This window comes from Nothobranchius furzeri, chromosome 11 (assembly GCF_043380555.1).
Source record: "Nothobranchius furzeri strain GRZ-AD chromosome 11, NfurGRZ-RIMD1, whole genome shotgun sequence".
NCBI classification, from domain to species: domain Eukaryota; kingdom Metazoa; phylum Chordata; class Actinopteri; order Cyprinodontiformes; family Nothobranchiidae; genus Nothobranchius; species Nothobranchius furzeri.
The window spans coordinates 45335286-45362205 of NC_091751.1; the positions used below are offsets into that span (position 1 = coordinate 45335286).

General features: G+C 40.6%; 2 protein-coding genes and 1 long non-coding RNA gene across 4 annotated transcripts; 2 read left to right on the forward strand and 1 right to left on the reverse strand.

Moving 5' to 3' along the window:
• The first annotated feature begins 2667 nt into the window (after nt 1-2667).
• On the forward strand, nt 2668-12645 carry LOC107383592 (uncharacterized). 2 transcript variants are annotated; one of them, XM_054742152.2, is made up of 3 exons: nt 2668-4142; nt 7340-7970; nt 11081-12645. In XM_054742152.2, the coding sequence occupies exons 1-2, from the start codon at nt 3144-3146 to the stop codon at nt 7880-7882; spliced, it is 1542 nt and encodes a 513-aa protein (XP_054598127.1). In that variant the 5' UTR covers nt 2668-3143; the 3' UTR covers nt 7883-7970; nt 11081-12645. The 2 variants fall into 2 exon arrangements, with proteins under 2 accessions (XP_054598127.1, XP_054598130.1); XM_054742155.2 differs by having other exon boundaries at nt 11084-12645.
• A 4344-nt stretch (nt 12646-16989) lies between these two features.
• loxl5b (lysyl oxidase-like 5b) lies at nt 16990-23489 on the reverse strand. Its single transcript, XM_015956347.3, has 7 exons — nt 22356-23489; nt 20170-20278; nt 19658-19795; nt 19344-19500; nt 17605-17700; nt 17382-17497; nt 16990-17175 (listed from the first exon to the last, which is right to left on the reverse strand). The coding sequence occupies exons 1-7, from the start codon at nt 23098-23100 to the stop codon at nt 17169-17171; spliced, it is 1368 nt and encodes a 455-aa protein (XP_015811833.1). The 5' UTR covers nt 23101-23489; the 3' UTR covers nt 16990-17168.
• An 877-nt stretch (nt 23490-24366) lies between these two features.
• Nucleotides 24367-25043, forward strand: LOC107383599 (uncharacterized). The gene is made up of 2 exons (XR_001572758.3): nt 24367-24572; nt 24771-25043. It is a non-coding gene; the product is annotated as an uncharacterized lncRNA (long non-coding RNA).
• The last annotated feature ends 1877 nt before the right edge of the window (nt 25044-26920 follow it).

Below are 26920 nucleotides of genomic sequence, written 5' to 3' on the forward strand. Positions count from 1 at the left end.
AATAACACCTGTAATTTCTTTGTGTTGCTTTTTAATTTCACATGCAGTCAGTATGATTATTTAGGTCACCAAGCAGAATTTGTATCACTAGTGATTTTCTTTTCTCACAGTGCTTGTTGGTCCCATTCACTCACTGTGTTTTATTCAAGTTTATTCAATTCAAGTTTATTTATATAGCGCCAAATCACGACAAGAGTCATCTCAAGGCACTTCACATAATAAGTTAAGTTAAAGGAGTAAAGGAGTAAAGCCTGGTCAAGAGAATGACTGGGCTGGTTACAAATAGCTTTTTCCAATGCTATTTAACTCTGGGAAATATGTTAGCAGACAAAATTTCACTTTGGGTGGAATATCCCTTTAAGATGAGCGTTATATATTTTTCTTAAGTTCAAGAAACTCCAGTCCATTTTGAGCCCAAGTTTCTTGTAAACTTCTAAAACTGATTTAGATCACTTCTCATAAAACTGTTTCTTTTTCCGGTAATTTTTACATTTACACCAACTGGAAACGCAACCCTGCACGTGATGATCATGTGACGTGCTGCAGCTAAAACAGATCTTGTGGTAAGAAGACATTTTACTCTGACACAGACATGTGTATTAGAAAAATATAGAAGCATTTTGATGTGATGAATGCCAGTTGTGCTCCAAGAGGGGAAGTGACCTAATTTCCTAAATTACCGTCTGACAGCATATTTATCCTTCCAAATAATAAATTAAAGGATATTTATCTTTAGTGCGTAGTATGTAGTTGTTAATGAGTGACAAACAGGATAATAGCAGAGCAACGCCTAAAAAAATGATGATTTCAGTTAGGAAGGGCTGCAGGATCATGCTAATGTTTATTTTAAAGACTAAACTTTGATGAGAGGTGATCTAAGGCATGATCTTGCATCTGCAGGCACAAAAACGGGCCAAACCGCCCCCATCTTGATCTTTAGTCTGCATGTGCTAATCAGGTCATCTTCACCGCATCAGGACAGGAGGTTTAAGTAATAACGTGGCTCCTATTCTTTCCTTCGCTGTTGCCCTCCAGACACGCAGCCAAGCGAAAGGTGCACAAGCCAACAAAACACTGTGGCCTAAGTGCTGCACAGGCTGACATTTCTAACACACACATCCATATACAGACGTGTGTGATTATGTACAGGCATGTAGAGAGATGCAACTCTTTTGAAGGCTGCAATCTTTTCTTTTTTATTTTTAGTTGTGCATACAAAGATCTGCCTAAAGAGTCCTGAAAATTTCATGGGATGAGACGCCAAATGCTCACCACTGTGTCTCAGCATGAATGAGATCATGCATTTATTTTCCTAAAGGTACAATCTAAAGTTTTGTGCATGTTATAGCCTCATTTTAGTTGTAATTTTCTTACTGTTGGCGATTTAGAGTGTGAACAATGACTTTGTCCTGTTTTTGGTGCTTTTAGAGCTCAAAATTTGAAACGAAGGGTTCCTAAAACAATCACACCAACTTGTTTACTTAATTTGAGCTATTTACAGTTAATTGGGTCTTGATTATCACAATAAAAACACATTTTTGTAAAAAAAAATATGTGGTCAATTATCCCTGTCTGGGAATGAACTGGGTCACATGCACTCTGGAGGCCATAAATATCCATTAGGGCACTAACATTCTTGTGTCATGAGTTCAACCAAGTTTAGGTTTACTTCTCTTTAAATAATGAAAGGTAAAATGATTACCTAACTGTTGAAAACAGAACTGATGCTTTTAGGTTTGGTTTAATTGTTGTTCTGACTCTCTCTGTCCTCCAAGTGAGATCTTGTAATTCATATAAATATGTAAGATAAAGTCTTCCCAGCTGTGTTTCAACTGGAACAACAATCCTCCCCTGCAGCTGAGGCTTGGCTGTTCATCCTCCTGCTGGGATGGAAGGATCTCCTTCATCTTCCTCTGCTGTTATCTTAATTGTAGATGTAGTTTTTTTTTTACTACTCATTGTTTTCAAGGCTCCAAATGTTTTCTTTCAAAACAAACGCCTGGCTGCTTTCAGTCACAGTGGACAGACATCTGCAGCTCAAGCAGTTTTAGACAGAGAGGAAACGACAGCGTTTCTCTCTTCCCACCTGATTTTGTGATCATATGTTTTGCTTTCTTTGAATTTAAAGAAAAAGAATTGAGAATTTTATGAGAACATAAAATAAAACGAAGCATTTTTTCTTATTTTGCTTGATTTCAGATAAAAATCTGAGAAAAGTTTAGTCAGAAAAGATAAAGAGGAAAATTTAGGAACAGTAAAAAAATGGTTTGTGCTAAGGTAGTGGCTCTCTACTCCCCTGTCTGTGTATGCTGGAAACCCCACCTCCCTCAGAGTTTCTCTTCAGACCCCTCCCTTCTACTTTTCGCTCAGTCTCTGGCTGAGGAATCCCAGGCAGCGTTTAATTGCAGAATGCAAAGACTTGAGTTAGGCTAATGAGCTCAGCACTGGCGCTCGGACTCCTCCACGCACCCTCTGAAAAAACAGAATACCACATGGAGTCCCTTACCCAAAGAGCCTCACAAAGCGGCTGGATTTCAGGTGGTGGCAAAGGCAGGAATCCTCAAATCCAGGTACAGTCGACTATTTGAGAGAATCTACCAGAGGCAGAAGACGTAAGAGGTGGAGAAAGAGAGGAGAGCGGGAGAGGGGAGGAGAGGGGAGGAGAGGGGAGGAGAGGGGAGGAGACGGGAAACCCACTGCCAGAGAGCCAGAGCAAAGGGAGAGACTGGACGCCTGCAGCAGCAAATGAGACAGAACAACGAGGCGGGAGAGGTAGAAAGAGAGACAGAGAGGGAGGGAGGTGGAGAGGGGCCCTGTGTTGGAGAGAGGGCTACAGGGTGAGGAAGAAGGAGAAGAAGGGGGGAGAAAAAGTTAGACAAAGTAAGGGAAAGAGGGTCTGAGGAAAGTACGCATGTAAGATTAACAGCTACAGCAGAGAAGAAAAGGGGGAACAACAGACAGGAAGGAAGGGGAGGGAGAAGTCTTGAGTAGAAAGTACCAAAAAGCCAGAGAAAAGTTTTCTTGTGGGAAGACGCAGATGAGGAAAGCAGCGAGTGGATGACTGGGCTGGAGAGCACTCGGAGAGGTGGAAACAAGTTGTTTTCTGAGGCGTTTTCTGCACAAGTCTCCAGGCATCTTTGGATATGTACACAGAAGGTTCACAAACAACGGGACACCACCGATTCCTTCACAACACCCACACCCCCTGCTCCTGCCAGCCCTGCATCTACCATGAGCAGCCAAACAAGTACCAGCGAGGGTCCGGATACCACCCTGCATCAGCCAGACAGACGGACCACTCATCTGCAGACTGCTGGAGAGACATCCAGGCTCCTCGGGTCAAAGACGCAGGAGGCAGGGCTTTCCTAGTGGACCGAGTTGAGAGAAGCGGTCATCTCAGCCCACAGAGGAGGCCTGTGTTTGCTGGGCCGGGCCTTCACAGCCACTCTGATGACTTAAACCAAGTCTGCCCCTGGGAATTGAACCCTGCCCAGTGGAGCGACCTGACGGAGCCTGGGGTGAGATGCTATTCAAGCGTGAAAGAACAGTGTGGCTGTGTGATGCACGGCAACAGGACACACCCCGTACACTCTGGGATACCACACCCTCTCCCTCATCTTCAGGTCAAAGGTCAAGGGTACAGGAGGGAAAAGATTGTCAGGTATATCTCGGTAGATGACGAGGAAGGCTGCAGATGCACTTTGGACAGCTATCATTTAGAGCCACACATCAACTCTCCACCAGGTTATTTTCCCATGACAAATGGCCACTGTGGTCCGAGGGGTGTGGTCTTTGAGGAAGAGGAGGAAGGAGATGACTATCAGGACCAGGGCAAGCTGAAGGGTGGATCAGAGGATGATCTTAATCACTGCAGTGGGTCTGATAAAAGCTTCTTCTCAACCGAAGTCCCACAAAAGCACTTGAGTCGAACACGACGAAAAGAATCCTGCATTCCTCTGTCCAACAACACCTGTTCGGAAACCTCCAAGTCAACGACCAGCAGCGAGCATCAGCACCAGGGCTCGAAGGTGACGACGCAGGGGAGGAAGCAGGACACAGTGAGAGATCAAATCCGGCAAGTCGTAACGAATCTGGAGGAAGTGTTGGGGGGTTTGAAGCAAGTTCACGTGGAGATGAAAGAGGTAGGAGGATCAATAATTAAAGATATTTGATTCTAAGGCGCACATCAGGTGTGGAGTCTGCACCAGATGCCTCAGCCTGTTATCAGTTTCCACCAGGAGGTTGTGACATTTGAAACGGTTATCACAAAACTCTGCTATGCAGAGCAGCTTCGCACGGCTCATTTATCTGTTGATTGGAGGACGTGCGTGTGTGTGTGTGTGTGTGTGTGTCCACACGATGACTGCATTGTTTGCAATGGGAGAAGTGATAGAGGATGATTTGCTCTGACCTTTTGCAGGGTGCTGCTTTAGCTGGCAGCGCTGTGACCAACAAGTTATAAAGCATCACACTGTTACCAAATTGTGTGTCACCATTACAGCATTCACTTTGAATGCAGATGAAAATGACCATTGTTTCACGGATGAGTGCCTCTCTGGATAGTGATGCACCGTTATGATTAAAAGTCTCAGTGGTTGGTAGCTGAAACAGTGGAGATTTAATTTAAGTGCCTGGTTGGTTCAGCCATTAGTGAAATCTAGTTAAAAATTAACTTTGACAACAGTGAAAGTACATTAATATGTCATCGCAAACAGAAAATGAAGACAGAAAAAACTCCTACAATTAAATAGGATTATGAATCGTAGCATTTAACCTTCAAATATTTTATTTGGTGTACATTTCTTATTTTTTTCAGTTTATTTAATTAAAGCCCCATTAGTTGTCAAAGACACTGATGTGTGTGCAAAATTTGTTCTCCGCCTTTGACCCATCCCCTGGGGGAGCAGTGAGCTGCAGACACAGCCGCGCTCGGGAACCATTTGGTGGTTTAACCCCCCAATCCAACCCCTTAATGCTGAGTGTCAACCAGGGAGGCATTGGGTCCCATTTTTCAAAGACTTTGGTATGACCTGATAAGGAATCAAACCTTGATCCCCCAGTCTCAGAGTGGACACTCGACCACTAGGCCACTGAGCTTAGGATAAGTAAGATATACATAAACAATCAGTGGGTAAAAAGTAAGAAAATTATGTTTTTTCTTAAAGGTGTGGGACTCTTGTTTAATCAATACATTTGCAATGGTCTCTAGTAGGAACAAATGCCTTGTAAGTCATACTTGGGGGACAAAAAACACTGACGCGCCCTTTCCAGGAACTAGAAGTGAGCCACATCACAGCTGAGCTTCAGACGGCAGGATATGGAGTAATTTATATTTGGACATCTCCACAAATAACACAAGCATGGAAGAGTTGCTAATGCTAATAGTTAGCTTCTACTAGTCGAGACATTCTCTGCCGTTTCCTGGATGCTAAACCAACAACAGCCTTCCCTGTCCCTAGTCAAGGTGGGTGAGTCCATGAAAGTTAATTGACAGTGTGAAGTAGATCTGTCAGGCTTTTCAAATCCTAGAATTTCACCGTCTATTTTCTATCAGAAGCTAATACAGGAGATAGGTGTAGGAGACTATTTTCATGTTCAGCCTGCATGAAAATCTCAAAGTGACGGATTATAAATCAGAAAAATCAGGTCTGCGAATAATAAATCTAAATTGAACAAATTAAAATTTTGCATCACAAGAAGCCAACAAGTTTTCAGAAAGATAATAAGAATTATTTTTTTCATTTTAGACTAGATGAGCTGGATGTTTGTTGTTGTTTTGTACAGTGGTTATCTAGCTGGAAAATAAAGGTCAACTGGTAAATATATATGGGTCAGGAGCAGGAAAACACTAGAATTCTGTATTAATTTTTGTCACGTATAAAAAATAAATTGTGAATATGATTTCAAGCAGGGTCAAGCAGGTTAATGCTAGCTGCCAGACCCGCCCTTTGTCTGTTCTACACAGATAAATGAGTTTGGATACTCAAAGGCAAAGAGCACCAAGAGGGGTGGGACTAGCCAGCTCAAAAATAAGCAATAACAAAAAAGGCAGAACTGATGACTGTATCGCACAAAGCTGTAGTTTTTAGGCTGTAGTCTAAGATGGCGTCTGTCGATGGCGCAAACATCTTTCTTTAGAAGAAAGGCTTTACCACTTCTCCTTGCAGTTTTTAAGACATGTCCAAGTAATTTAGAACAGAGGAAAGAACTACCCCAAACTCCACTTCAGACACCATCTTTGTTGTTCATGAGAAACTGAGCGTTGCGGTGTGTGACGTATGGTTAGAATTCTTATTGGGGTGGAGTTACTTGAATGGGACTGTTACCAGACCCTTTGCTTCCAATAAGGAATCTTTGGCATGGCTGGCTAGGCTAGGTTAATGTATCCAAGTTCATTATTAGACTAAAAGAATGTAATATCATCTTCAAAGGAAATTTACAGTAAATTCTTATTAAGTTGCTTAGAAAATGTGTAAAAAAGAAAAAGAAGCAAAATAGATTTAAAATCAGCATTACATTTTGTAATAAGAGTAACTTTGCTTTTTTATTTTAAGGAAAATTTCAATTAAATATGGATGAATGATTACATGCAAAATTTAAAAGAATGAGAAAATTCTTCACATTTTCATTTGAGTGTACAACTAAATGCTCTGTCTCTTCCATAACCCTTTGCACGCGGTTTTAGCTACATTTAACTGTTTAACTTCAGAAAGACATTGCATATTAACAAAACTCACCTAATGGTTTTATTAATTATTAGGGATGCTTGATGTTTTTTTTACCGTTATCCAATATGCTGATATTGCAGACTCTTAATATTTAATACCGTATGAACGTACGCCATCCTGGCAGCGTGTAGTTTGCAGATAGACGACTAAAACAACGTACATTCACTACACAGGGCAAATTTCTACTTCACAATTTGTGCCAAAAAAACAAAAACATTTCAAAAAGAGAAGTAGCTGAAGAGTTTGGTGTATAATATGTGTATCGTATATAAAACTTGTGTCATTAAAAGACTGAAAACTTTAATTTTCAATATTAAATTTCATGCCCAAATCGGCCGATATCAACAGTAGACTGATAATATCGAACAACCCTATTAATTACTGATTTTACTCACCAAGGAAACACTTGGATTTAGTGCTTGGACAAATGCTTTTAGTTTAGCGTGATGTCACAGCCCTTTGTGGCCCACTACATGAATGCAGTAAAGGATATGTGCTCCGGTTTGATTGATCGATTTGACCCTGGTGTAAAAACCTACTGAAAGTAGATTTAAACGTGACCTCTAGCTGTACTGCAGTTTGTAGCATTCACCCTCTCTATTATCATTCAGGTGGTTGAGCAGATTGATCGCCTCACAGCAAATATCGACCTCAGCAAGGAGGAGGCGGCATGCATCACCAATGGGTCAACCAATGACGTTCATGACTGGAGCTGGAGTCATCAAGGGGACTTCAGGGTGGCCCCTTTCGTCTATCACAACCCTGCTTCATTTAAAGGCTCCCAGCTTGCTGAAGAAGGCTGCATCATCCTCAGGACCAACTCTGTCTCCCCGGTCCACATGGCTTCTGTTGTCAAAACCAGCCGTGTCACCCCATCCGGTCTCCATAATGACGTCAACCACAAGAAACCGAGTGTGAATGGCCACCCGCCTCATCTTTGCTCCACAGGAGAGCCGGACCACACCAGTTATATTCGTCCACGAACCCTGGACCCAAAAGTCATCATAGGGAACAGCACTTCCAGTTCAAGAACTCAAAAACCTCCACCTTACCCCCAAAATGGCCGGTGTGGGAAGGGCCAAAACCTGCCGCACAAACCTGTGAGAACCCCTGCCTACCCTGTGAGAGGACGCCAGAGTACCAGCATGGTGTGAAGGAGGTGGGGGGGTGTCGTACCCAGTGACAAGGCCCTGCTGCAGAGAGCAGAGCGGAGAGAGCGACCAGGCAGGGGAGCAACTCACAGTAAGTTCCTCCTCCTTTACAGTGTTGATGTTTCTGTCTGGGCTTGCAGCCGATGACGTTTGCTCTGTTTACTGGCAGAGAGGGGTTCAAAGTCAGTAAATGAGTAGCAGCGTTCCTCTCTGTGACAAAATGGATGTTTGAAGTTTGTGTGTGTGTAAGTGGGCGGCAGGGGAGGGGAAAAGCGTAATGTCTGCTTTTGTTGATGTCACATGACTTCCCTATCTTCACCACACTGCAAAAAGTGGCAGACTTAGTAAGTGGAGATAAATGTATTTCTCAGTTTTGGTACACATGTGGTAACAATCAGCCAGGAGAGTGGGACTTTTTCACCCACTGATAGAAAATCCCTGTTTTTCTATCATTAAATAGTTAGAGGAATTTCTGAAAAAAGAAAAAGGCGCTGCTAGTTATTACATGTTATGACAGATCAGGAGAAGCAGCTTTAAATTCCACACATTTTAGCTTTTTTAAAACATTTTTTAAATTAGTTCAACCTGTTGAATCAGAAAGGCAGAAAGCTTCGAAAACGCTCTTTTCCAGTGTAATTTTGAGGAGACTCGGACTTGGCAGGAAGTTAGTTGTTTTTGGCAAAGGGAGACCCCCACAGTTGCAAAACTCAAATCATGTGACACCAAAATAAGCCTCAGCAGATTAAGATGATTACCAGAACGCTGACACGGAGGGAACGGTATTTGCTCAAGAATTAAAAAATGTAGCTTTAACAACTGCAGGGATGAAAATTTTAACATAATTGGACGAGTCCACCTTCTTTGATGCTGCAGAGTCAGAGGTGCATGTTTCTGTACTTCCCTCTTGTGAAGAACGTCTGTAACTGCAATCTGTTTTTCTGTCTTCTTCAAATTTGTGAGCCAAGCCTGGCTTCAATCACAAAACTCCTTTACCACATGTGCCAGACCAGAGCAAAGTCAAGCTCCTGTTTTATTTGGGATGCCCATAAAAACACGATTAGTGCTGCTCAGAAAAGATTTTCACACCTTCAAGGTTGCGGCTTCAAGTCGAGACTCAGGTCGACAAAGTGGCTGTGCACTTGGGGAAAAAAATTAAATTGAATGACATAAGAGTAAGTGCTTTTATTTTATGTCGTCCTTTCAGAATCTTTAAAGCTTTCATGCTGCTGGCATTTTTAAAAGACTGAATCATCCGAATTAGTCACCTAGAGCGGGTTCAATGTTAGAATGATGGCAGAAGATATTGCTAAGCAACCTGGCCACACACAGTGAGTTGTCTCAGTCCTTTTGTTGGGCTTAAAAAAGAATTTCCATTAGAGCCTTTTCAATGGTTACAAGTCTTTATGGGGCGACTGTAATGTAAATTACATCAAAGAGAAATAAGACAAAAATAAATGAGGATGTGATGCACCTTTTAACATTATAGATGTAGAATCACAGGAACAGCAGAGCTGTGGGCCAGTGTGGACTATTTTCTTTGATGCTGCTTTACATTTAAGGTAAAAGTGAACAGTTTCCTGCTCCTTCACCCTACTGGTTGAAAGTGGAATTACAACCATCATAAACAATCCTGCTGCTCTGACAACAAGCTAACACTAACATGAGCCAACTAATACTGAAATAAACCACCAAGTTAAAAGATCCACGCTGATGGACAAAAAATATTAATACTTACAATTTCAGTAGCAATAAAGACAGGTCACCATCAGTCTGTGGATTTGTAGCCTCCTTTAGCTCCCTCACGCTAGCGTAGGCCTCGCGGATTCTGGTTTTAGCACTTTGCTTTGCCTCCCAAGACATCACTCTCTTGCTTTTACTTCCAGGCTCCGCCATGATGCAAACAGAAAAAGCAAACTTCTTTTACTTGTGCATTTTATTGACTATTGGTGAACTGGAAATAATAACCGCTAGCATTACAGCTAACAGCCATAAAGCAGGTAAAGAGCACCCCATACAGCACACCTACCTGATCCATAAAACCATCTAGTGCAGTTTTTGGTCAGCAAAGGGCTGCAGAGTGATGTCAAATATGAAACTAGTCAAGTTTGTTATCAAACAATCTGAGATCAATGTTAAAGCTCCAGATTAAACTATATATTGTTACTTTAAAAGAAAGGAAGAAGAGAAAAGCTACTGTGCAATTAAAGTAAGATTTTTGCCATTTTTGGAATGCACTTTTGTGTAGTAATAATAAATAAATACCAGATAGTGAACACAAACATTCACACTGCTATCAAAACCCTATGTTTTTTTTTTGACATGTTAGAAACTCCCTGTTGGATCTCTCCAAGCCTGACTTTGAGATGAGTGCTCTGGAACTACACTGCAAAAACTGATTTGTAAAGGTAGTTTTTGAAGAGCTCTACTCAGCCTGAAACAGCTCTGTACAGCGTGGTTTAAGTTGGCCCATCTGAGTGTAGTTTTGTTTCCATGCCACCTCCATGACATAAAGTCTTAGAAAAACCAGTTTAAGAAAGTAAAAAGCTTTCATTTTTAGACATTTTATTATATTTTTAGTCTAAAAGAAAATATATCTTCTCTAGAAAAATAGCATTATTTAAAATAAGATAAAAATTCTTGAATGTGATCCAATTTTTATTGTTTTCAGTAAATAATCTGCCAATGGGGTAAACAAAAGTTGCTTGGCTAGATACAAATAAAATTAGCAAAATAACCTCAATTTTGATTTATTTGACAGTTTTGAGATTTCTAGCCAAGCAAATTTTGCTTATCCATTGGCAGATTTTTTTTCTACTCAAAACAAGAACATTTGTGTCACATTTAAGAATGTTTCCCTTATTTTAAGTAATGCTATTTTTCTAGAGAAGACTTTTTCACTTCCTTAAAAGTCAGTTTTGCAGTGATAAAGGTATAAAACTTCCTGTGGTCGGAAGAAAAACAGAAACTGCAGATACAAAGAAAAAAATAAACCCTTTCGACAACCTTACAATACTGACTCATAAGCCAGACAACATGACTCACAAGGACACACAATGTCTCACCTTCAGTACAGGGTTAGTGAGACAAAACTTAAAAAGAAGCAGCTTGTCTGCACTTTTTCCATTAAGGAGTCTGAGCTGCTGTTGAGATCCTGATTTAAATGATTCATTCTCCTTTTATTTCCCCCTGTCATGTTTCCAGCAGGAGCTGATGCCACTGAGACGAGCGCTCAGCTGGTGGAAACAGATCACGGCCTGAAGGTGGGGATATTTCCAAAGAGAAAAAACTCCCCCAAGCGTTGACCTGCAGCTGCTTTCTCACAGGAACGCGGACGTGTGAAGAAGAATTCAAAGCTGGATACTTTAGTAATTTATAAAGAAATAATAAACCGCAAACTGTTACTCAGCAACCAACAACCTAAAGACGTATTTTCATGCCAAATTTATTTATTTTTTCCTGTTTTCATCTAAATTATATATTTGTAGGCATTTAAAAAAATCTAAGATTTTATCCTAACAGCTGTAATATATTTTTATATAAACTGTTTATATTCCTTTATAACAATGTTGTTCCAATAAATAATTGCATTATCATGAATGCTGTTGCACTTTCTCACATACCGGTAAGTCCAGCTGGCTTCTCAGTGATCCAATCCATGAAATGCTTCATGGATTATTGAATAACTTGCGTGAAACAGAATAAAGAAATCCCACCAGCATTTCATCACACTTGAGTCTGGAGCGTTATTAGATGCAAGGCTTCCTCAGCTGATCTGGAGGCAATGGTGTGTGGTCTCCCTCTGCTGTTGTGTCCAAGGCCAGCCAGACCAGAGTCTGCCTCACTGTTTGTTTAAATCTTGTCTGAGAATTTCACCACTTTCTTCTCATCAACATCTGCAGCTGTCGGAGCCAAAATCACTATTTTTTTTTGTTGTTGCAAAGAATCCCTTCCTTCCTTTTTGAAATGAGTCTAATAGACACAATCTCTCTGCAGTTGAGATTTGTGGTTAACTGTGTGAAAGATGTTACAGCTGGTTGATGAACAAGCAAATGCATTATATTGTTACCAGGTTGAGTAAAGAAAAAAATGACTTTTAAAACATAGAAAACTGAATTGATCTGCAGAATATTTTATTTCATAAATCCCTAATAGAAATAGAAATAAAGTGCTCATCAGTTACATTTGTTTTATGTGCATAACTATTACAATTATTTTTGTGCACTTCATCTTGTTTAAAGCTTCAAAGCTTTATGATCATATGTCAGATAATATATTAGAAATTCAAACCAAGATCAACACTTGTAAACATTTCTTTCATTAAAAAAGGAAAGAAAAGAACAAGCGCATGGATATTTTCATTGCTAGATGAATCAGTGATTCTTCAGTTTGATTTTTCTTTGCGTTTTAGGCTCCAGATGGGAAAATTTCTCAAAGATAAACAACTCTAGCAGTCTTTGTCTGAGATGTGGCCATAACAGTTAGGTGCTAATTGGGTCAAGAGGCCTAAGAAAACATGGAGGCAAGTAGAGAAAGAGACATTTGCAAATTTCACATGATGAATTAGGCGATGAAATCATCTGATGGCAGCACTTTGTGGGTTAGCATGTATTATGTGATGAAAACAGAAGTTGCAGGTGGTCACTATATCTGTGGATCTCTTCCATTTCAGTCTGGTTCTTTTCTGATGGTGATAAAGAAAGAGTTTTCAAGACAAACCTACTGTTCATGTTTGTGTCACAATTTGAAATAAAGATGCATGAAGTTTCCCCTTCCACTTTCCTATCAGGTGACTCCGCCAGGACAGGGGGTGGCTAAACAGGGTTTAAAGTTTATGCCTTGGCAGGGGTGAAGTGGTGCACCCCTTAAAAATTATTAAAATAAAAAATTAAAATACGCCAGAGTTCCATCTGACCCTATTAACAATGCGGGAGGGTTAAAGGGGAACTGGGCAGTTTAGGCTTGCTTTTAGCACCCCCTAGTGTCTGTTTGTAGAACAAAATATCTCCTTACTGTGCATTTTTAACACTTTATTCTAACAGCTGAAATGTCTCCTCAGCCTTCCTTAGTGTCTACAAGAGTGATTAACCACTAAATTAAGCAAATCAGCTGTGTTCACGAAACAAGCAGGAAAGGTGCTGGAACCAGACTGCAGCGCCAGGTATGTCAGCTCAATTATTTTTCCAACAGAGCAGCCCACCAGTTTGAAGTTGCAAGTGGAATCTTCTGGCCACAGGGGGCGATTGGGGCTGGGTGGCCATTCATTAACCCTGTAAAGGGTCATTTTAGCACATACTGGCTCAAGAAAATAATTAAAAAATATGAAACATGTGAAACGTTGCTAAGTTTCCCTTTAAATGTAAGATGATGAGTAAAATAGCATAAGAACTCCTTGTTTTGAGACTTCATTATGCTTGAAAAACACCACTGTATGCAGATGCACTGGAACACATGATCAGTGATGTGACCTGGGGTCATTGGGTAATTCGGGCCATTTCAGACATCAGACACCATCGCCCAGGTGACCCGACCTGGGTTGACCAGAACCCAGCTCACGTCCATGAATCAGCACTCTTTATCCATCTCATGGCATTTTCTGACTTCAGATGCAGATCTAACAGCTTTCCTTGCCTCCCTGGTGAGGCCCAGCAGTGTCAACACTTTACAGAGTGACTGTTCTGCAGTTGCTTGCTAGCCCACCTCCAGAGGTTCACAGTACACTCCTGGTACTTGGCACGCTTCCTCTCGTTGGCCTCCTCCATGCAGTCTTCTCAGAGTACTGCAAGCCCCACAATGTGACGTGCAGTTGACTGAAGCATTTCACTATCAATTTTTTATCTGCAGCTAATGAAGGAAATAGGGTTAGGAGACTTTTTCACGTTCATTCTGAATGTTAAAGTAACACAGAGCAGTTTCGTGGAATTTTGTGGAAAAGTGGAAAACAGCTGTCATAAACAACCCTGCTGCAGCCTGCTGTAGCCACACAAACAACAAGCTAACACTAACACGAGCCAACAAACGCTAAAATCAACCACAGAGTAAAAAGATCCACACTGTTTGACAAAAAATATTACTTACAACTCCAGCAGCAACAAAGCCAGGTTACCCAGTCTGTGATTTTGTGGCCTGTTTTAGCTCCTCAAACTAGCGTAAGCCGCTCCGATGTTCATTCTGGTTTTAGCTCTTTGCTTCACCTCCAAAGACATTTGCAGCTGTGGCCCCCAGACTCTGGACCTCTCTCCCCCTGAGCCTGAGATCAGTGAACTCAGTGGTCTCCTTTAAAAAGCAGCTGAAAACTCACCTGTTCAGGCTGGCTTTTGCATGACTTTCATCACCACCCTCTCCTTATTCAGCTCTTTCTACCAACTCCGTCTGTCCCTGGATCCACTGATTTCCCCTCTTTCTCTCACTTTTCTTACATTTTTAATCACAATTCTCCCCCCCCCCCCCCCCCCCCCCCCCATTGAAACATCTTTTTAATCATTAAAAAAATATTTTTTATATTTCAATTTGATGATTGACTTTTATCTTGAGGTGCTATATAAAAGATTGTTTTCTTTCTTTCTTAAAATTTTGATTGTTCCATTTCCGAAAATAAAATGAAACCGAGTGTTTGAAAAGGAGACGAGGAACCTAAACATGTACTGTCAAGAATAATAAAACCTCAATACCACCCACATCACCATGCCACCCAGAAGCAGAATTCATCATCAGTCAAAGATGACTCCCATGTTTTGTCTCAGAGATGGATCTAGTGTTCCTGCTGACCCCGCACAAGGAAGCTCCTCAGATCTTCACCGGTTTTTAGCTGACCCCAGATCTGTCCCTGATCTCAGCAGGATGGCAGAAGCGCTGAGGAATGTCTCTGCTTTGTGCCTAAACCAACCTACCAAGATGTGTTCCTTAGTCCAAACGTGTTTTCACCAACCCACCCCGCTTTGTTGAAATACGACCCACAAATACCAAACCCTGCCCTTCGTGACCTCTCAAAATGCTGCTGTCTGACAAGCACGTACACCCAAACACAAAAAAGCGTCTCCTTGCCAGATTTCAGCAAACCTGCTCCACCCTCACCTCACCTGTGTGCTTACTAGTTTTTATGTTCCATTGTTAAATAAAACATGCCGGTTTTCCATTTGTCTTTGTCTGCACCTATCTGTGCTTGTTTAAGGCTAAAGGAACTGTCCAGATGTTGATGTGAAGCTCCACAGCTGAGCAAACACTTACTCTCTTCTCTGCAGCGTGTTCAAAATGACATATCGGGTTGAAAAGGAGAAAACCATTTAATCTAATCATTCTTGTTATGGTTTTGTCATTAAAACGGCTAACTGAGTATGAAGGATGCTTCCTTCTTACACTAAAGATTTATTTCAGTATTTGAACATTCATGATGTATAGCATCAAAAATATGCCAGATAATTAGAAAAATAAACATTTTATATACTAACAATATGGCTCCAGGTGGTAGTTTCTGTCTTTGAGTAATAATTATTTCAGTTCAGGTGTTAATTTATGCAAATCGTGAGAGGAAACATGAATTAAGAAGACAGAAACTTCATTTAAATGAGTGATAAATGATCATTTACTACTAGTACTCACTATTAAGGCTTTTATTCTCATGTTCTAGAATCCCTGAAACAAAAAGACAAGCTGCTAGTTTTTGCCTGACAGTATTTCTGATAAAGTTACATCATTAGGAAAATATATTTGAGCACATTTTTCTTTCGTGTAAAAGCAAAAGCTTGTCCCAGAATTTCATTTGGCAACTCAGCTGATGGTAGAAATACTGATAAAATATATGTTTAATTTAAATTTGAGAGAAACCTGAGGATAAAAAATAACAATTGTGTGCAGATTTTCTGCCTGAATCTAAAGTTCATTTAGATGTTAGTAAGCTATGGTCACCAATATGATCCACCAAATTTAACACCAGGTATTTAATCTTTTTCAGAGCCCAACATCCTCTAACTCTAGCCTCTTTGTGTCAAAAAGGTCATGAAATTTAAGGTAAAGGTCAACTTTAATCATATTTTAAATGCATGTGGTCTCTAGTAAAGGAATAAATGCCCTGTAAGTTATCCCCTGGGGAAACAAAGCTCCGGTGCACTCTTTTTGAGGATGTAGAAGTCAGCTGGAGAAGGTAGCTTCAGACGACAGGATTTGGAGTCTTATTTCCTGATATCCTGACATTTCTCCTCTGATTGGCTAACACGACTATCACCGACTCCATTTGCTTTTCAACATTGATGTTTGATCTCCACAAATAACTCAAGCCTGGAGGAGTTCAGCTGTGTGGTGGAGTTTCTAATGCTAACAGTTAGCGTCATCTAGCCGAGGCAATCTCCGCTGTTTCTTGGACACTAAAACAACAACAGCCTTTTCTGTCATGAGCCAAGATGGGTGAGTGTATGAAAGTTAAGTGACAGTGTGATGTAGATCTGTCAGGATCTATTTTCAATCAGAAGCTAATGCAGGAGATAGGAGTAGAAAACTTTTTCACGTTCAGCCTGCATGAAAAACTCAGAGGGATAGATTATTTTCAAAAATAATAAGTAAAAGAACATTTTTTTAGTGAATCTGCTGTTATCTCGCCAAGTCGACCTCACAGAGAAGATAGCATGGCTGCAGACTATTTATTTGTCCATAGATGTAGATCCTCAGTTAAAAAAATCAGATGCTTAAAGAGTCACTGTCTGTAAATATTATCTCTAGAAGTCCAAGACAGATGGAAACGAAGTCTGCTAAATCCCAGCGAGGGGGAATTTTCCAGACATTTTTAAAAACATACACAATCTATTCTGGCAGGGAGGCACAATGACCACTTCCAAACTATTTCAGTAGTGTTAAAACGCCCTGCTTCGCTGGTTTACAATGCCAAATCAGGCCTCTTTTTGTTATAAATACACAGCATCTGTACAGCATATACAGCATGTATCTTTACCAGCATATACACCGTCTGCTGCATGTTTTCCAGGATGTCATTCAAGCCCACTTCATGTTGCATTCAGGTTGTTGGAAACTGGGATTTTTTTCAGTTCAGTTGTTGGATTTTTCCATTTTCTAACAATGTTAATGCAAATGTTACACATTTAGCAAAACTCAAAAAAATGAAAATCTTTTCCAGAATTTATTGTTTTAGGTCAGGAATTTGAAGGTCACCATATTCTCTGATGTATCTGAAATTCCAAAAACCTATTCCTCAGAAAAGAAGTGAAACATCTTCAAGGAACCAAATGAGTCCAGTTGTCCTTATTCAAAACTCCAACAAGTGAAAATCAAGCCGTTGAAAGTATTAGACCCTGAAAATGAACAGAAAAATACATAAATTGAAGTATGTGAATTCAAACCTTAGAATGTATGGCCAGTTTTCTTGCTTCTAGCAGATTTTTCTCCAATTTAACTACTTTTTCCATCACAGAGATAAAATCATTTTCTTAATTCTCATGTTTTATTCATAAAATACTTTAAATAAATAATAAATAAATGTAAATTATGTTCACAGTACCTTGAAATTCGACAGTTTCGTGTCTGAACATAAAGCCCCGTGTAGGTGATTTCACATTTAACAATGTTGTTTGTGAAATCAGATTCCAGGATGAGGAAATTGGGATTAACTGTGATCTAAAATGAAGATAACATAATAAAACAAAAAGGTCCCATCACCTCTGCAGGTAGTTTAGTATGAAACAGATTCCATCAACACAGCAATCAAACAAATCACGAGTCACCTTTAAGATGTAGTTTCCTGGAGGAACGTCGGTGATGTCGATCCACTGACAGTCGATGTTGGCAGCATAAGTGTCATGGCAACCAGGGCTCAGGCCCTAAAAACACAAACCAATCCACTCAGTTTTCCGTAAAACAAGATTTTTGGACCGCTTTCAACTTTCCTAAATGTGTTTCAAATGAAGGATTTAGTTTTAAATCGTACAAACAGTCCTTGGAAAGAAAATTGTTGTGAGAAACCAGCATTAACACAACTCACATGGCCCTGATACAACAAAGTCCTCCAGCAAATGTTCCCTTTACACTGGTGCACATCCAAGGTTTTAATTAGAAAAACACTTTCTAAGATATAACATTAAAGTCCTCGGTCTACGATCTGCTCATTTGATTCATTCAATTGATTCAATGTGATAATAAAGTTTGAATGTTTTGTGTGATGGCCTTAGCATTACTGGATGCTGCTGCTTCTGGCAGAGTGACTGGGTAAACTGGAACATCAAACCAAGTTTGATTGAAAAGACCCAATCTTCAACTCTGCTGTATAAATAATATTTGGGTTAAATTGTATTGAAGTATCCTCGTGTTTTTTGAACGTATTCAGTTTTTTATTTGAGTTCACTGTGTCCTCTGATAATACATGACTAAGATTTTCTACCAGATATGGAGCTAAATCTTTTTATTCATAGGTTTGTATTTGAACCCTCCCACTGTCTTCATGGGTGACCCTGCAAAGAAAGTTGACCATAGAGCACTGTGCTGTGCACTCTCCTGAGGGAGAAATGTAAGGATAGTGAGCATTTTAAAGTTGAAATGGAGGACATAGGTAGGGCTACCAGGACAGTTAGTGTAAACAAGAGCCGAGGACCAGATGACATTTGTGGCCGCGTACTTAAATTCTGTGCATGCCAGCTGACAGCCATACTGCACCACATTTTTTATGAATCTTTACGGTTACAAAAGGTCCCTAAACTATGGAAGGATGTAGAAATTGTACCGATTCCTAAAGTGAGACATCCAGGAATTTTAAACGATTTCCGCCGAGGTTGGGTCGCAGTGGCAACAGTCTGAGTAGAGAGGTCCAGACTTCCCTCTCCTCAGCCACTTGGGCCAGCTCTTCCGGGGGAATCCCAAGGCGTTCCCTGGCCAGCTGAGAGACATAGTCCCTCCAGCGTGTCCTGGGTCTACCTTTAGGTCTCCTCTCGGTTGGACATATCTGAAAAACCTGACCAGGGAGGCATCCAGAAGGCATCCTGACCAGATGCCCGAGCCACCTCAACTGGCTTCTCTTGATATGCAGGAGCAGCAGATCTACTCTGAGTCCCTCCCAGATGACAGAGCTTCTCACTCTATCTCTAAGCTCATGACCACATGAGGGTAGGGACGTAGATCGACTGGTAAATCTAGAGCTTCGCCTTCCGGCTCAGCTTTCTTCACCACAACAGACCAGTACAACGCCCACATCACTGCAGACGCAGCACCAATCCACCTATCGATCTCCTGATCCTTCTTTCCCTCACTCGTGAAGAAGACCCCATAATACTTAAACATGTCCTCTTGAGGCAGGCCCTCATCCCTGACCTGGGAAGGTATCACATTGTATCATAATGCATCGAGAAACTCATAAACAAATCTTTTTCCTTGTTTTCATTTTTACTCTCATAACAGGATTAAAAGGAGCAGCAATTCTTCCAATTCAGACATTAGTGGCTGACAGACTAAAGGACACATCTCTGAAAATCACCTGAGTATGAGATGTGCAGGCATAGCGCCGTCTGAATCCATGATCACAGCCTGTGTCCTCGAGACAGAAACTGGCCTTATGTCCCTCAGCTACTTTACGTCCTGTTACGATGTCCAGCAGATCGTAGTTACTGAAGGCGTCCATGCTGTGGTAGTGCCTGAGGGGTGAAATGGATCAGCTTAGCCTAAAGAAGGACTTCATTTGTTGTTTTTCCTCTGTTTTGAGGGTAAGATCAGACCTGAGCTGTACGAACCCCAAGAAAGTATAAACACATTGTTGTGATTTATTTTCATTTTATTATTGAACAAGCTTACTGGTGACAGCTGTGCCAGTCCCACTGGTATCTGGGCTTGACAGGGAGGAAGTCTGCGGTTCCTTGGTTCTTCACTTTCTGTGGGAATCGCAGGAGGACTCTGAAATCAATGTCCCGTATGGTGGGTGCGTAAGCTGACCTTGGATGGATCAGAGGGGAAACGGGGATAAAAAGTGCTGGAAAGGGTTGCTGGATAAACTCCCAGGGCAAGTTTTCATGAAACGTATCAAAGCACAAAATGTTTTATTCCACTAAAGCTTAATGCTTTTGAGAAACCCAACCCAGAACATTTATGTCTTGGCAAGACAAGATGTTGGCAAGTCACTGCTCCATAGGAAGATCAAACTGTAAAAACCAAATAATTATCTCAACACTTTGACAACTTTAACTCCTACAAATAGGAGAAACCTTAAAATAACCTAAAGCAAATCTCACTGAAGGGAAAGTAATGGAAAGTCTCATGTATGAGCACAGGTGTGTGTGGCCTATGTGCTGCGGTGCATGTATTCATACCTGGCCAAACAGTTTTCTTCTGCAGCACAGCGGAGGGCATACATCTGCATGCGTTGGATGTAAGCACCTGCCTGGATGGCATACGGGTCTGGGAGGAGGTCTGGCAGTCCTGAGGGAGAATAACAATCCAGTTTGACCTGAGATATTTCAGGGTTTCCACGATGAAACCAGTGCAATCAAATATAATTTTACTAAGCTTGACAATTTACTGAGTTAGGCATAGCTTACTGTGCTTTACATTCTCTAATTTATGATTCTGCCATTGAATTATGGATCCAAGCATTTTAAACTATTGTTATAAATCCAAAATGTTCTCATGTGAGAAGCTGTGGAGAGTAGATTATTCAACCAGATTACTGAAAATGAATTTTATTCTGACATGTGCACCAACTGGACTATTGTGTTACCATAGAAACCATTTAAATCCACATTAATGGATACGACTCATGAACCTTCTGGACCCTAGGGATCTAAGTATTTCTTAATAGATGCTGCTGGAGTTTTTTTTGTGTTTTTTTTAATGTGTTTTCAGATAGTTCACTTCCATCCTTGAGCCCAAATTTGACACACTTTACAAAGAAAAACTGAAAAATACTCTGAGAACCTGGACATTTACAGAATGCTTATTTAATTTTAAACAAACGATATTCCTCCATCCATCCATTTTCTTCCACTTATCTGGGGTCGGGTCGTGGGGGCAGCAACCTAAGCAGAGAGGCCCAGGCTTCCCTCTCCCCAGCCACTTGGGCCAGCTCCTCCGGGGGAATCCTAAGGCATTCCCTGGCCAGCTGAGAGACGTAGTCCCTCCAGCGTGTCCTGGGTCTCCCTTCAGGTCTCCTCCTGTTTGGATGTGCCCAAAAACCCTCACCAGGGAGGCGTCCAAAAGGCATCCTGACGAGATGCCCGATCCACCTCAACTGGCTCCTCTCGACATAGAGGAGCAGCGGATCTACTCCGAGCCCCTCCCAGATGACAGAGCTTCTCCCCCATCTCTATGGGAGAGCTTAGACAGCCTTCGGCTGCTTGTATCCGTGATCTCGTTCTTTTGGTTACTACCCAAAGCTCATGACCATGTGAGGATAGGAACATAGATCAACCGGTAATTCAAGAGCTTCGCCTGAGCTTATAGCTCAGCTCTCTCTTCACCATAACAGACCAGCACGATGCCTGCATCACTGCAGATGCAGCACCAATCTATCTATTGATCTCTCCGTCTTTCCTTCACTCATGAACAAGACCTCAAGATACCTAAACTCCTCCCTTTTCGACAGGACCTCATCTCTGACCTGGAGATGGCATTCTACCCATTTCTGACATAACACCATGGTCAATATAAATAAAATGACCATAAAATATCTGCGGAAAGTCAAAATGCAAAATTAATTAATTTTTTTTGACATTTCCACATTTAGCCTTTTATGTAACATACTTTCCCTTAGCTTCCTGGTTCATTAGACACCAGTAGCCTCATCAGCCATTTAGCCCAGCTGTGTGTAATCCAGCAGTCACATCCTGCATGGATGGTCCTCATTTTTAAAACTACAGTCACGTTTACTTTCTTCTCTTGTACTTAAGTTTCACTGTGATTGGTGTGACTTTTTGCTCTGCTTTGATTTTTACTCACCCCCTAGCCAGCAGTAGAATTAACATAAATGTCTATTTATTTATTTAACCAGGAAGGTCCCATTGAGATTGAAAACCTAATAGTCAAGGGAATCCTGGCAAAGAGGCAGCAAAAGTTACAGTTACAATTTTTTCTGTTGCTCAGACATGTACAAAATTACAAAAGGCAGTTACAACCCAGGGAATCCATCTCAAGGACACTCAGTCTGGTTTTAAATGTATTCAAGGAGAAAAATCAGTTAATTTCCAGTTTTCCTGCAGCCTGTTCCATGCAGAAGGAGCAGAGTGAAGCCCTTCAAACATTCCTGAACTACTTATTGCTACTTAACAGTAAAAAAAAAATAAAAGATCATTTTGTTATCTTCTCACCAAGAAAGAAAAAAGGTTAAGAAGAAAATATAATTAGTGGATCTGATTAAAATCTGCATAATCATTTCCAGGTGCGTAAATCCCTTTAGTCAGCAGTTACAATTTTCTAACTTAACCTGGCTGATGAGACTGATGAACTCATGAGCTCATCATTTATTCTGGCTAAATTAATTAAGTGAGTAAACTTGAATTACCGTTTTGGAAATAACTTGTGCCAAACCCTGCAGCAGGCAGGCGGTGTGAGCGCGTCACCGATCTTCCTCCGGGATTCATGTTGTAAAAAAGAGAGTTCCCGTGGCTCTTAAACGGAATTCGAGGGTCGTCATTAACCATGTTCTCATCATCTGTAGAAGCATCCAGATTAAATGCAGGAAAGGGAGCTTGAGCGCGTTGCCTGGAGACCAACATCCGCGCCGCCACCGCGCGTAAAGGCTGGTTTTGCGCACCAAGTCCAGATTCATAATCTCTGTTTAAAACAACGCGATACGCAGCTTCCCTCGCGCCCAATACGCTTGTTAAACCCCCTGAAGAAGAGGAGTTTGTGTCTTCAGAACTGGAGCGCACAGATCCTGTTCCATGAGGGCGCACATTCTGCTGTCTGCTCCCCGACGCACCACCATTAACGGGTGCTTGCTGTGTAACATCGCGTCCTGGTGCACCATTACTTGGCTGATCGGCCCTGAAATATCTCCCTTCAGCCTGCCCGGCTCTCCTGTGCGCCCCCAGTTCTTTGTTGGTCGTGCCATCCCTACTACCGCTCACATGGAAATTTGACTGAACCGGAGTGTGGTACTGTGAACCAGTGCTCAATAAGCTGTAGACTTGGCCGTTGTTCTCCCACTGAACGCGGTGCCTCCAGGGGCCAGCTGTGCGCTGCTGCCCATAGATGAAGGGTAGAAGTCCTTGGAGAAAATAAAATAGAAGAGACCGTTTTTCCATGACAATAAACCCTTTACTCAACAATTATTAAGAAATGCGCACAGCGGTGGATGAAGGCGGATGAAAAAGGATGATGCGCGCTCACATCCAACGTGGAACGTGCCAATTGTCAAACAGACTCACGGATGGGAGAGAGGGGAAGGTCGGAGCTCTTTTCTGTCTAATTCTTCAGTCACTTTAATAAAGCTGAAGTTCTTGGAGTAAATTTTAACCCATGCCTTGCCGTGGTCCATCCCATTCACAAGGGAGCGTTTGCTCAGTAAACTTTACGCACAGGTGTGAACTGAAGACAGCCGAACGTTACCAACGAGTCTTAAAAATCGCCGTTAAAAAGTTTTTGAATGAACAATTCCCAGATTTAAAAAAATTAGAAGAAAAATAATTAATAATTGTTTAATTGCTCTATAAACTGAAACATGAAGTTTATTTTATTGGTTTTGAAAACTTAAATAAATATATATTTTCCTAACAAACAAATAACTAAATAAATAAATAAACATCCAAGCATCTGCTCTGATTATGATTGAAATTACCCAAAAAACCTGGTTGGCCTCTTACAGTTTAGAAAGATTTACCACCAGAGGGCGGTATGTGTGTGTGTGTGGGTATTTATGTCGATGGTGTGTGTGCGTGTGTGTGTGTGTGTGTGTGTGTGTGTGTGTGTGTGTGTGTGTGTGTGTGTGTGTGTGTGTGTGTGTGTGTGTGTGTGTGTGTGTATGTGTGTGTGTGTGTGTGTGTGTGTGTATATATATATATATATATATATATATATATATATATATATATATATATATATATATATATGTGTGTGTGTGTGTGTGTGTGTGTGTGTGTGTGTCTCACCCACCCTGCACATGCACAGCTCAGTTTTTAAAGTTCACTAAAGATTTCTGAAATCATGTAATATTTTCCTTTCAGTCATTTCCGGTTTTAATAGAGTGGTGAGACTTTTTGATGTTTTGATAACATTTTAAAAATAAGATAACTTTTCCTAAAATTAGATTTTATTATTTTTTATTTCATTTTTTTATTTTTCTCCCAACAACTTTCTGATAACACTCAATGTCTCTGTGCTTCTTGCATTCTGTTTCGCAAGATTTGTGCTCTAGATTAGTACTAACTTTATTTATATTAAGTTATATTTTTGACAAACATAATAAAACCAGTTTAATGCAGGTCAGTTTTCTGTTAGGGAACAAGCTTGATATGGGTCATAAATAGTTCAAGCACATGGTAGCATTCAGAAGAGGATTCATCTCCCCTCAGAAGAAATATCTCTGAGTGTGCTCCCTCTGCCAAATAGGGCATCAGGATGGTGAGCTGCTCTATTCTTAGACAGAAACCTTCTCTTGTTCCAAGGAGCAGCTCCGCCTCTTCTGTTGTCGGTCCTGATTTATAAGAATCGCAGAGCCTCAGCACTGGTTTGGCACAAGACTTCCTGAGCAGGACATTTAACTCCCATAATAGAACCAGTAAGTATTACGTCTTTATTTGATGTGTGACCTGAAAGTAAGAAGAAATCACAACAAATGTTGCCACAAAAATGACTTTTACTGTAAATTAGGAGAAATAAAGTAAAAATCAGATATTTTGATGGTACACCTGCAGCAGAAGCAGCAGCTCGTTCCCTGAGTGAGGCACTAATTCTTTTACGCTTTGAATGAATCTAGGTACCCAGGGCTGCTCACAACTCTGAGATTTAACGAAGACGATGGTCTTCAAATGGTTTTACTAGAAGAAGCGTCCCCTTACCCCCACATGGAATATACCTGTTGTGTTTCTCTGAGGCCTCAAGCTGCCTTTCTGAGGAGCAAAATTATAAATCCAGTGGGAGACAAGTCAGGTGAGATGCTGCAAGACTGTGACTCATAGTAAGAAACTCAGATGCTTCAGCACCATTTCAGCCAACAATGTAAATAAAGCAGATGTGTTTTGATCTCTAACCTGAGTTTAATATCAATTAATAGCAATTTGACAGCATATCGCAGGGGTTTCTCATGACGTATCACTCATCTCTGACTAACCTTTGGCATTATCAGATCGATCACATTTCGGCTCATAGCGACATGATGCTGCTTCACGTTTGCCTTCACAGACACAGGTTTGTGTCACAACAAGTTCATAATGAAGTAATTTTGTTGAGCTTGTCATGGATAACAAAGATTTTAATTTCCTTTCAGTAAAATTTAAACTAAAGACATCAAGCGACTGGCACAGCTATTTTCTACAATCCTAGAGAATATTCTAATTTGTTTTGATGTTTAAGTTATACATCTTGTCATGGTTGATACTGTGAAGGTTTATAAACCAGAATGAGACACGATCAGAAATTACCTCACACATTTTGTGATTTAGCTCTGGACCAAAATCACACATGGAGATTGGAGCAGAAATGGACATACGGAGTGGTGAATTTGAATATTTCATATCGAATGCTCCTGAGATTTTATATGCTCTTTAAATATAATCTCATATTCCTAAAAACCTGTTTTCAATACAAGTGTCTTTCAAATTTGTTTTGCAAGTTTATCTGATATAGTAGGAAAAAAACATTTTCCTATAGTACCAAAAAATATGGTAAAAATTTCCATGGTTAGTGAAAATGGATGAATGCGCATTTTTTATATAAATCCTTAAGTAACAGACATGAATAGTTGTTATTTTATCATGATTTATTTATTTATTTTTGTTTTAATGGCTTTGTTGGATCCCACAGAGTCAGGAACGTACTGTGACTGTTCTAGCAAAATGATAAAAACTACTGTTTACAGTCACAGTTAGAGCCCACTCGGTGTGACGACTGCTCACATGGTCCGAGGTCCTCGTCCACCCACGCTGGAGCATGTGACACACTCTTATCTCCTGTGTCCTTATATGGATGTCCTGGCTGAGCAAGAGGGGGGTTTCCATGATGGCCTCTCACCTTACTGGGCGGGGTTGGGGAGGGAGTCTGAGTCAGACCGGGACTCGGAGCTTCAAGTGCTGCATTCAGTAATTGGCTGTACATTTGTTAAGTATGTGACACCACAAGCACTTAGCCTAAATTTAGTCCGACACAGCAACAGCTCTCTGCTCCACGCCAACGTTTGGTATCTAAAGACTCCCAGAGATGCATCACAAGACCCTGGAACCCCATGACAAATCCCGGCATGGCCCCCTGGCTGGGCAGTCCACTCTCTCCCCAATTTTCTTTGGTCAATGTGAATTATATAATCAAATACAGGCAGGGAAATGTGTCTGTAAACTATTACTTTAATTTAAATGGGTACTTTATCTTGTGACTAGTGCTGCTAGCCCTGCTTGTAAGAAAGACCAGGGAATTTCCCAGGCTAAATAAGAATGAGGTGAATAAGAAGTGTGAACATGTTTGTTATGACAATCTGTATTTAATTGAGTTTGATGTGTTTTATTTTCTATCTTATTTATCATTCTTTTATAGTTTTGATATTTCTTTATTTGTTTTCTTTAGTGTTTTTCTTTCTTTTTCAATTATCAACAGTTTGCTGACATTTTCTTGAATGTTTTTTTTCTAAATATTAAAACATGAAAAAATCTAATTCTGGTAGGCCATGACTCGTTTCTGTGGACAGTCACTGCACAAGACTTGATGTCTGAGAATATATTAATTTTTATTTTACATAACCAATAATCTCATATTTACCATTAATTGCTCATAAAATAAAAATTTAAAGAGTGTTTGTATGTTATAGACTTTCAGAGACAGCTATGGCAAAACAAAACACGTTTTCAGTTTAGAGAATAAAATATTAATATATAGAGAGGTTGTGTCAATTATGACTCTAAAGAAGAGAATGTGCTT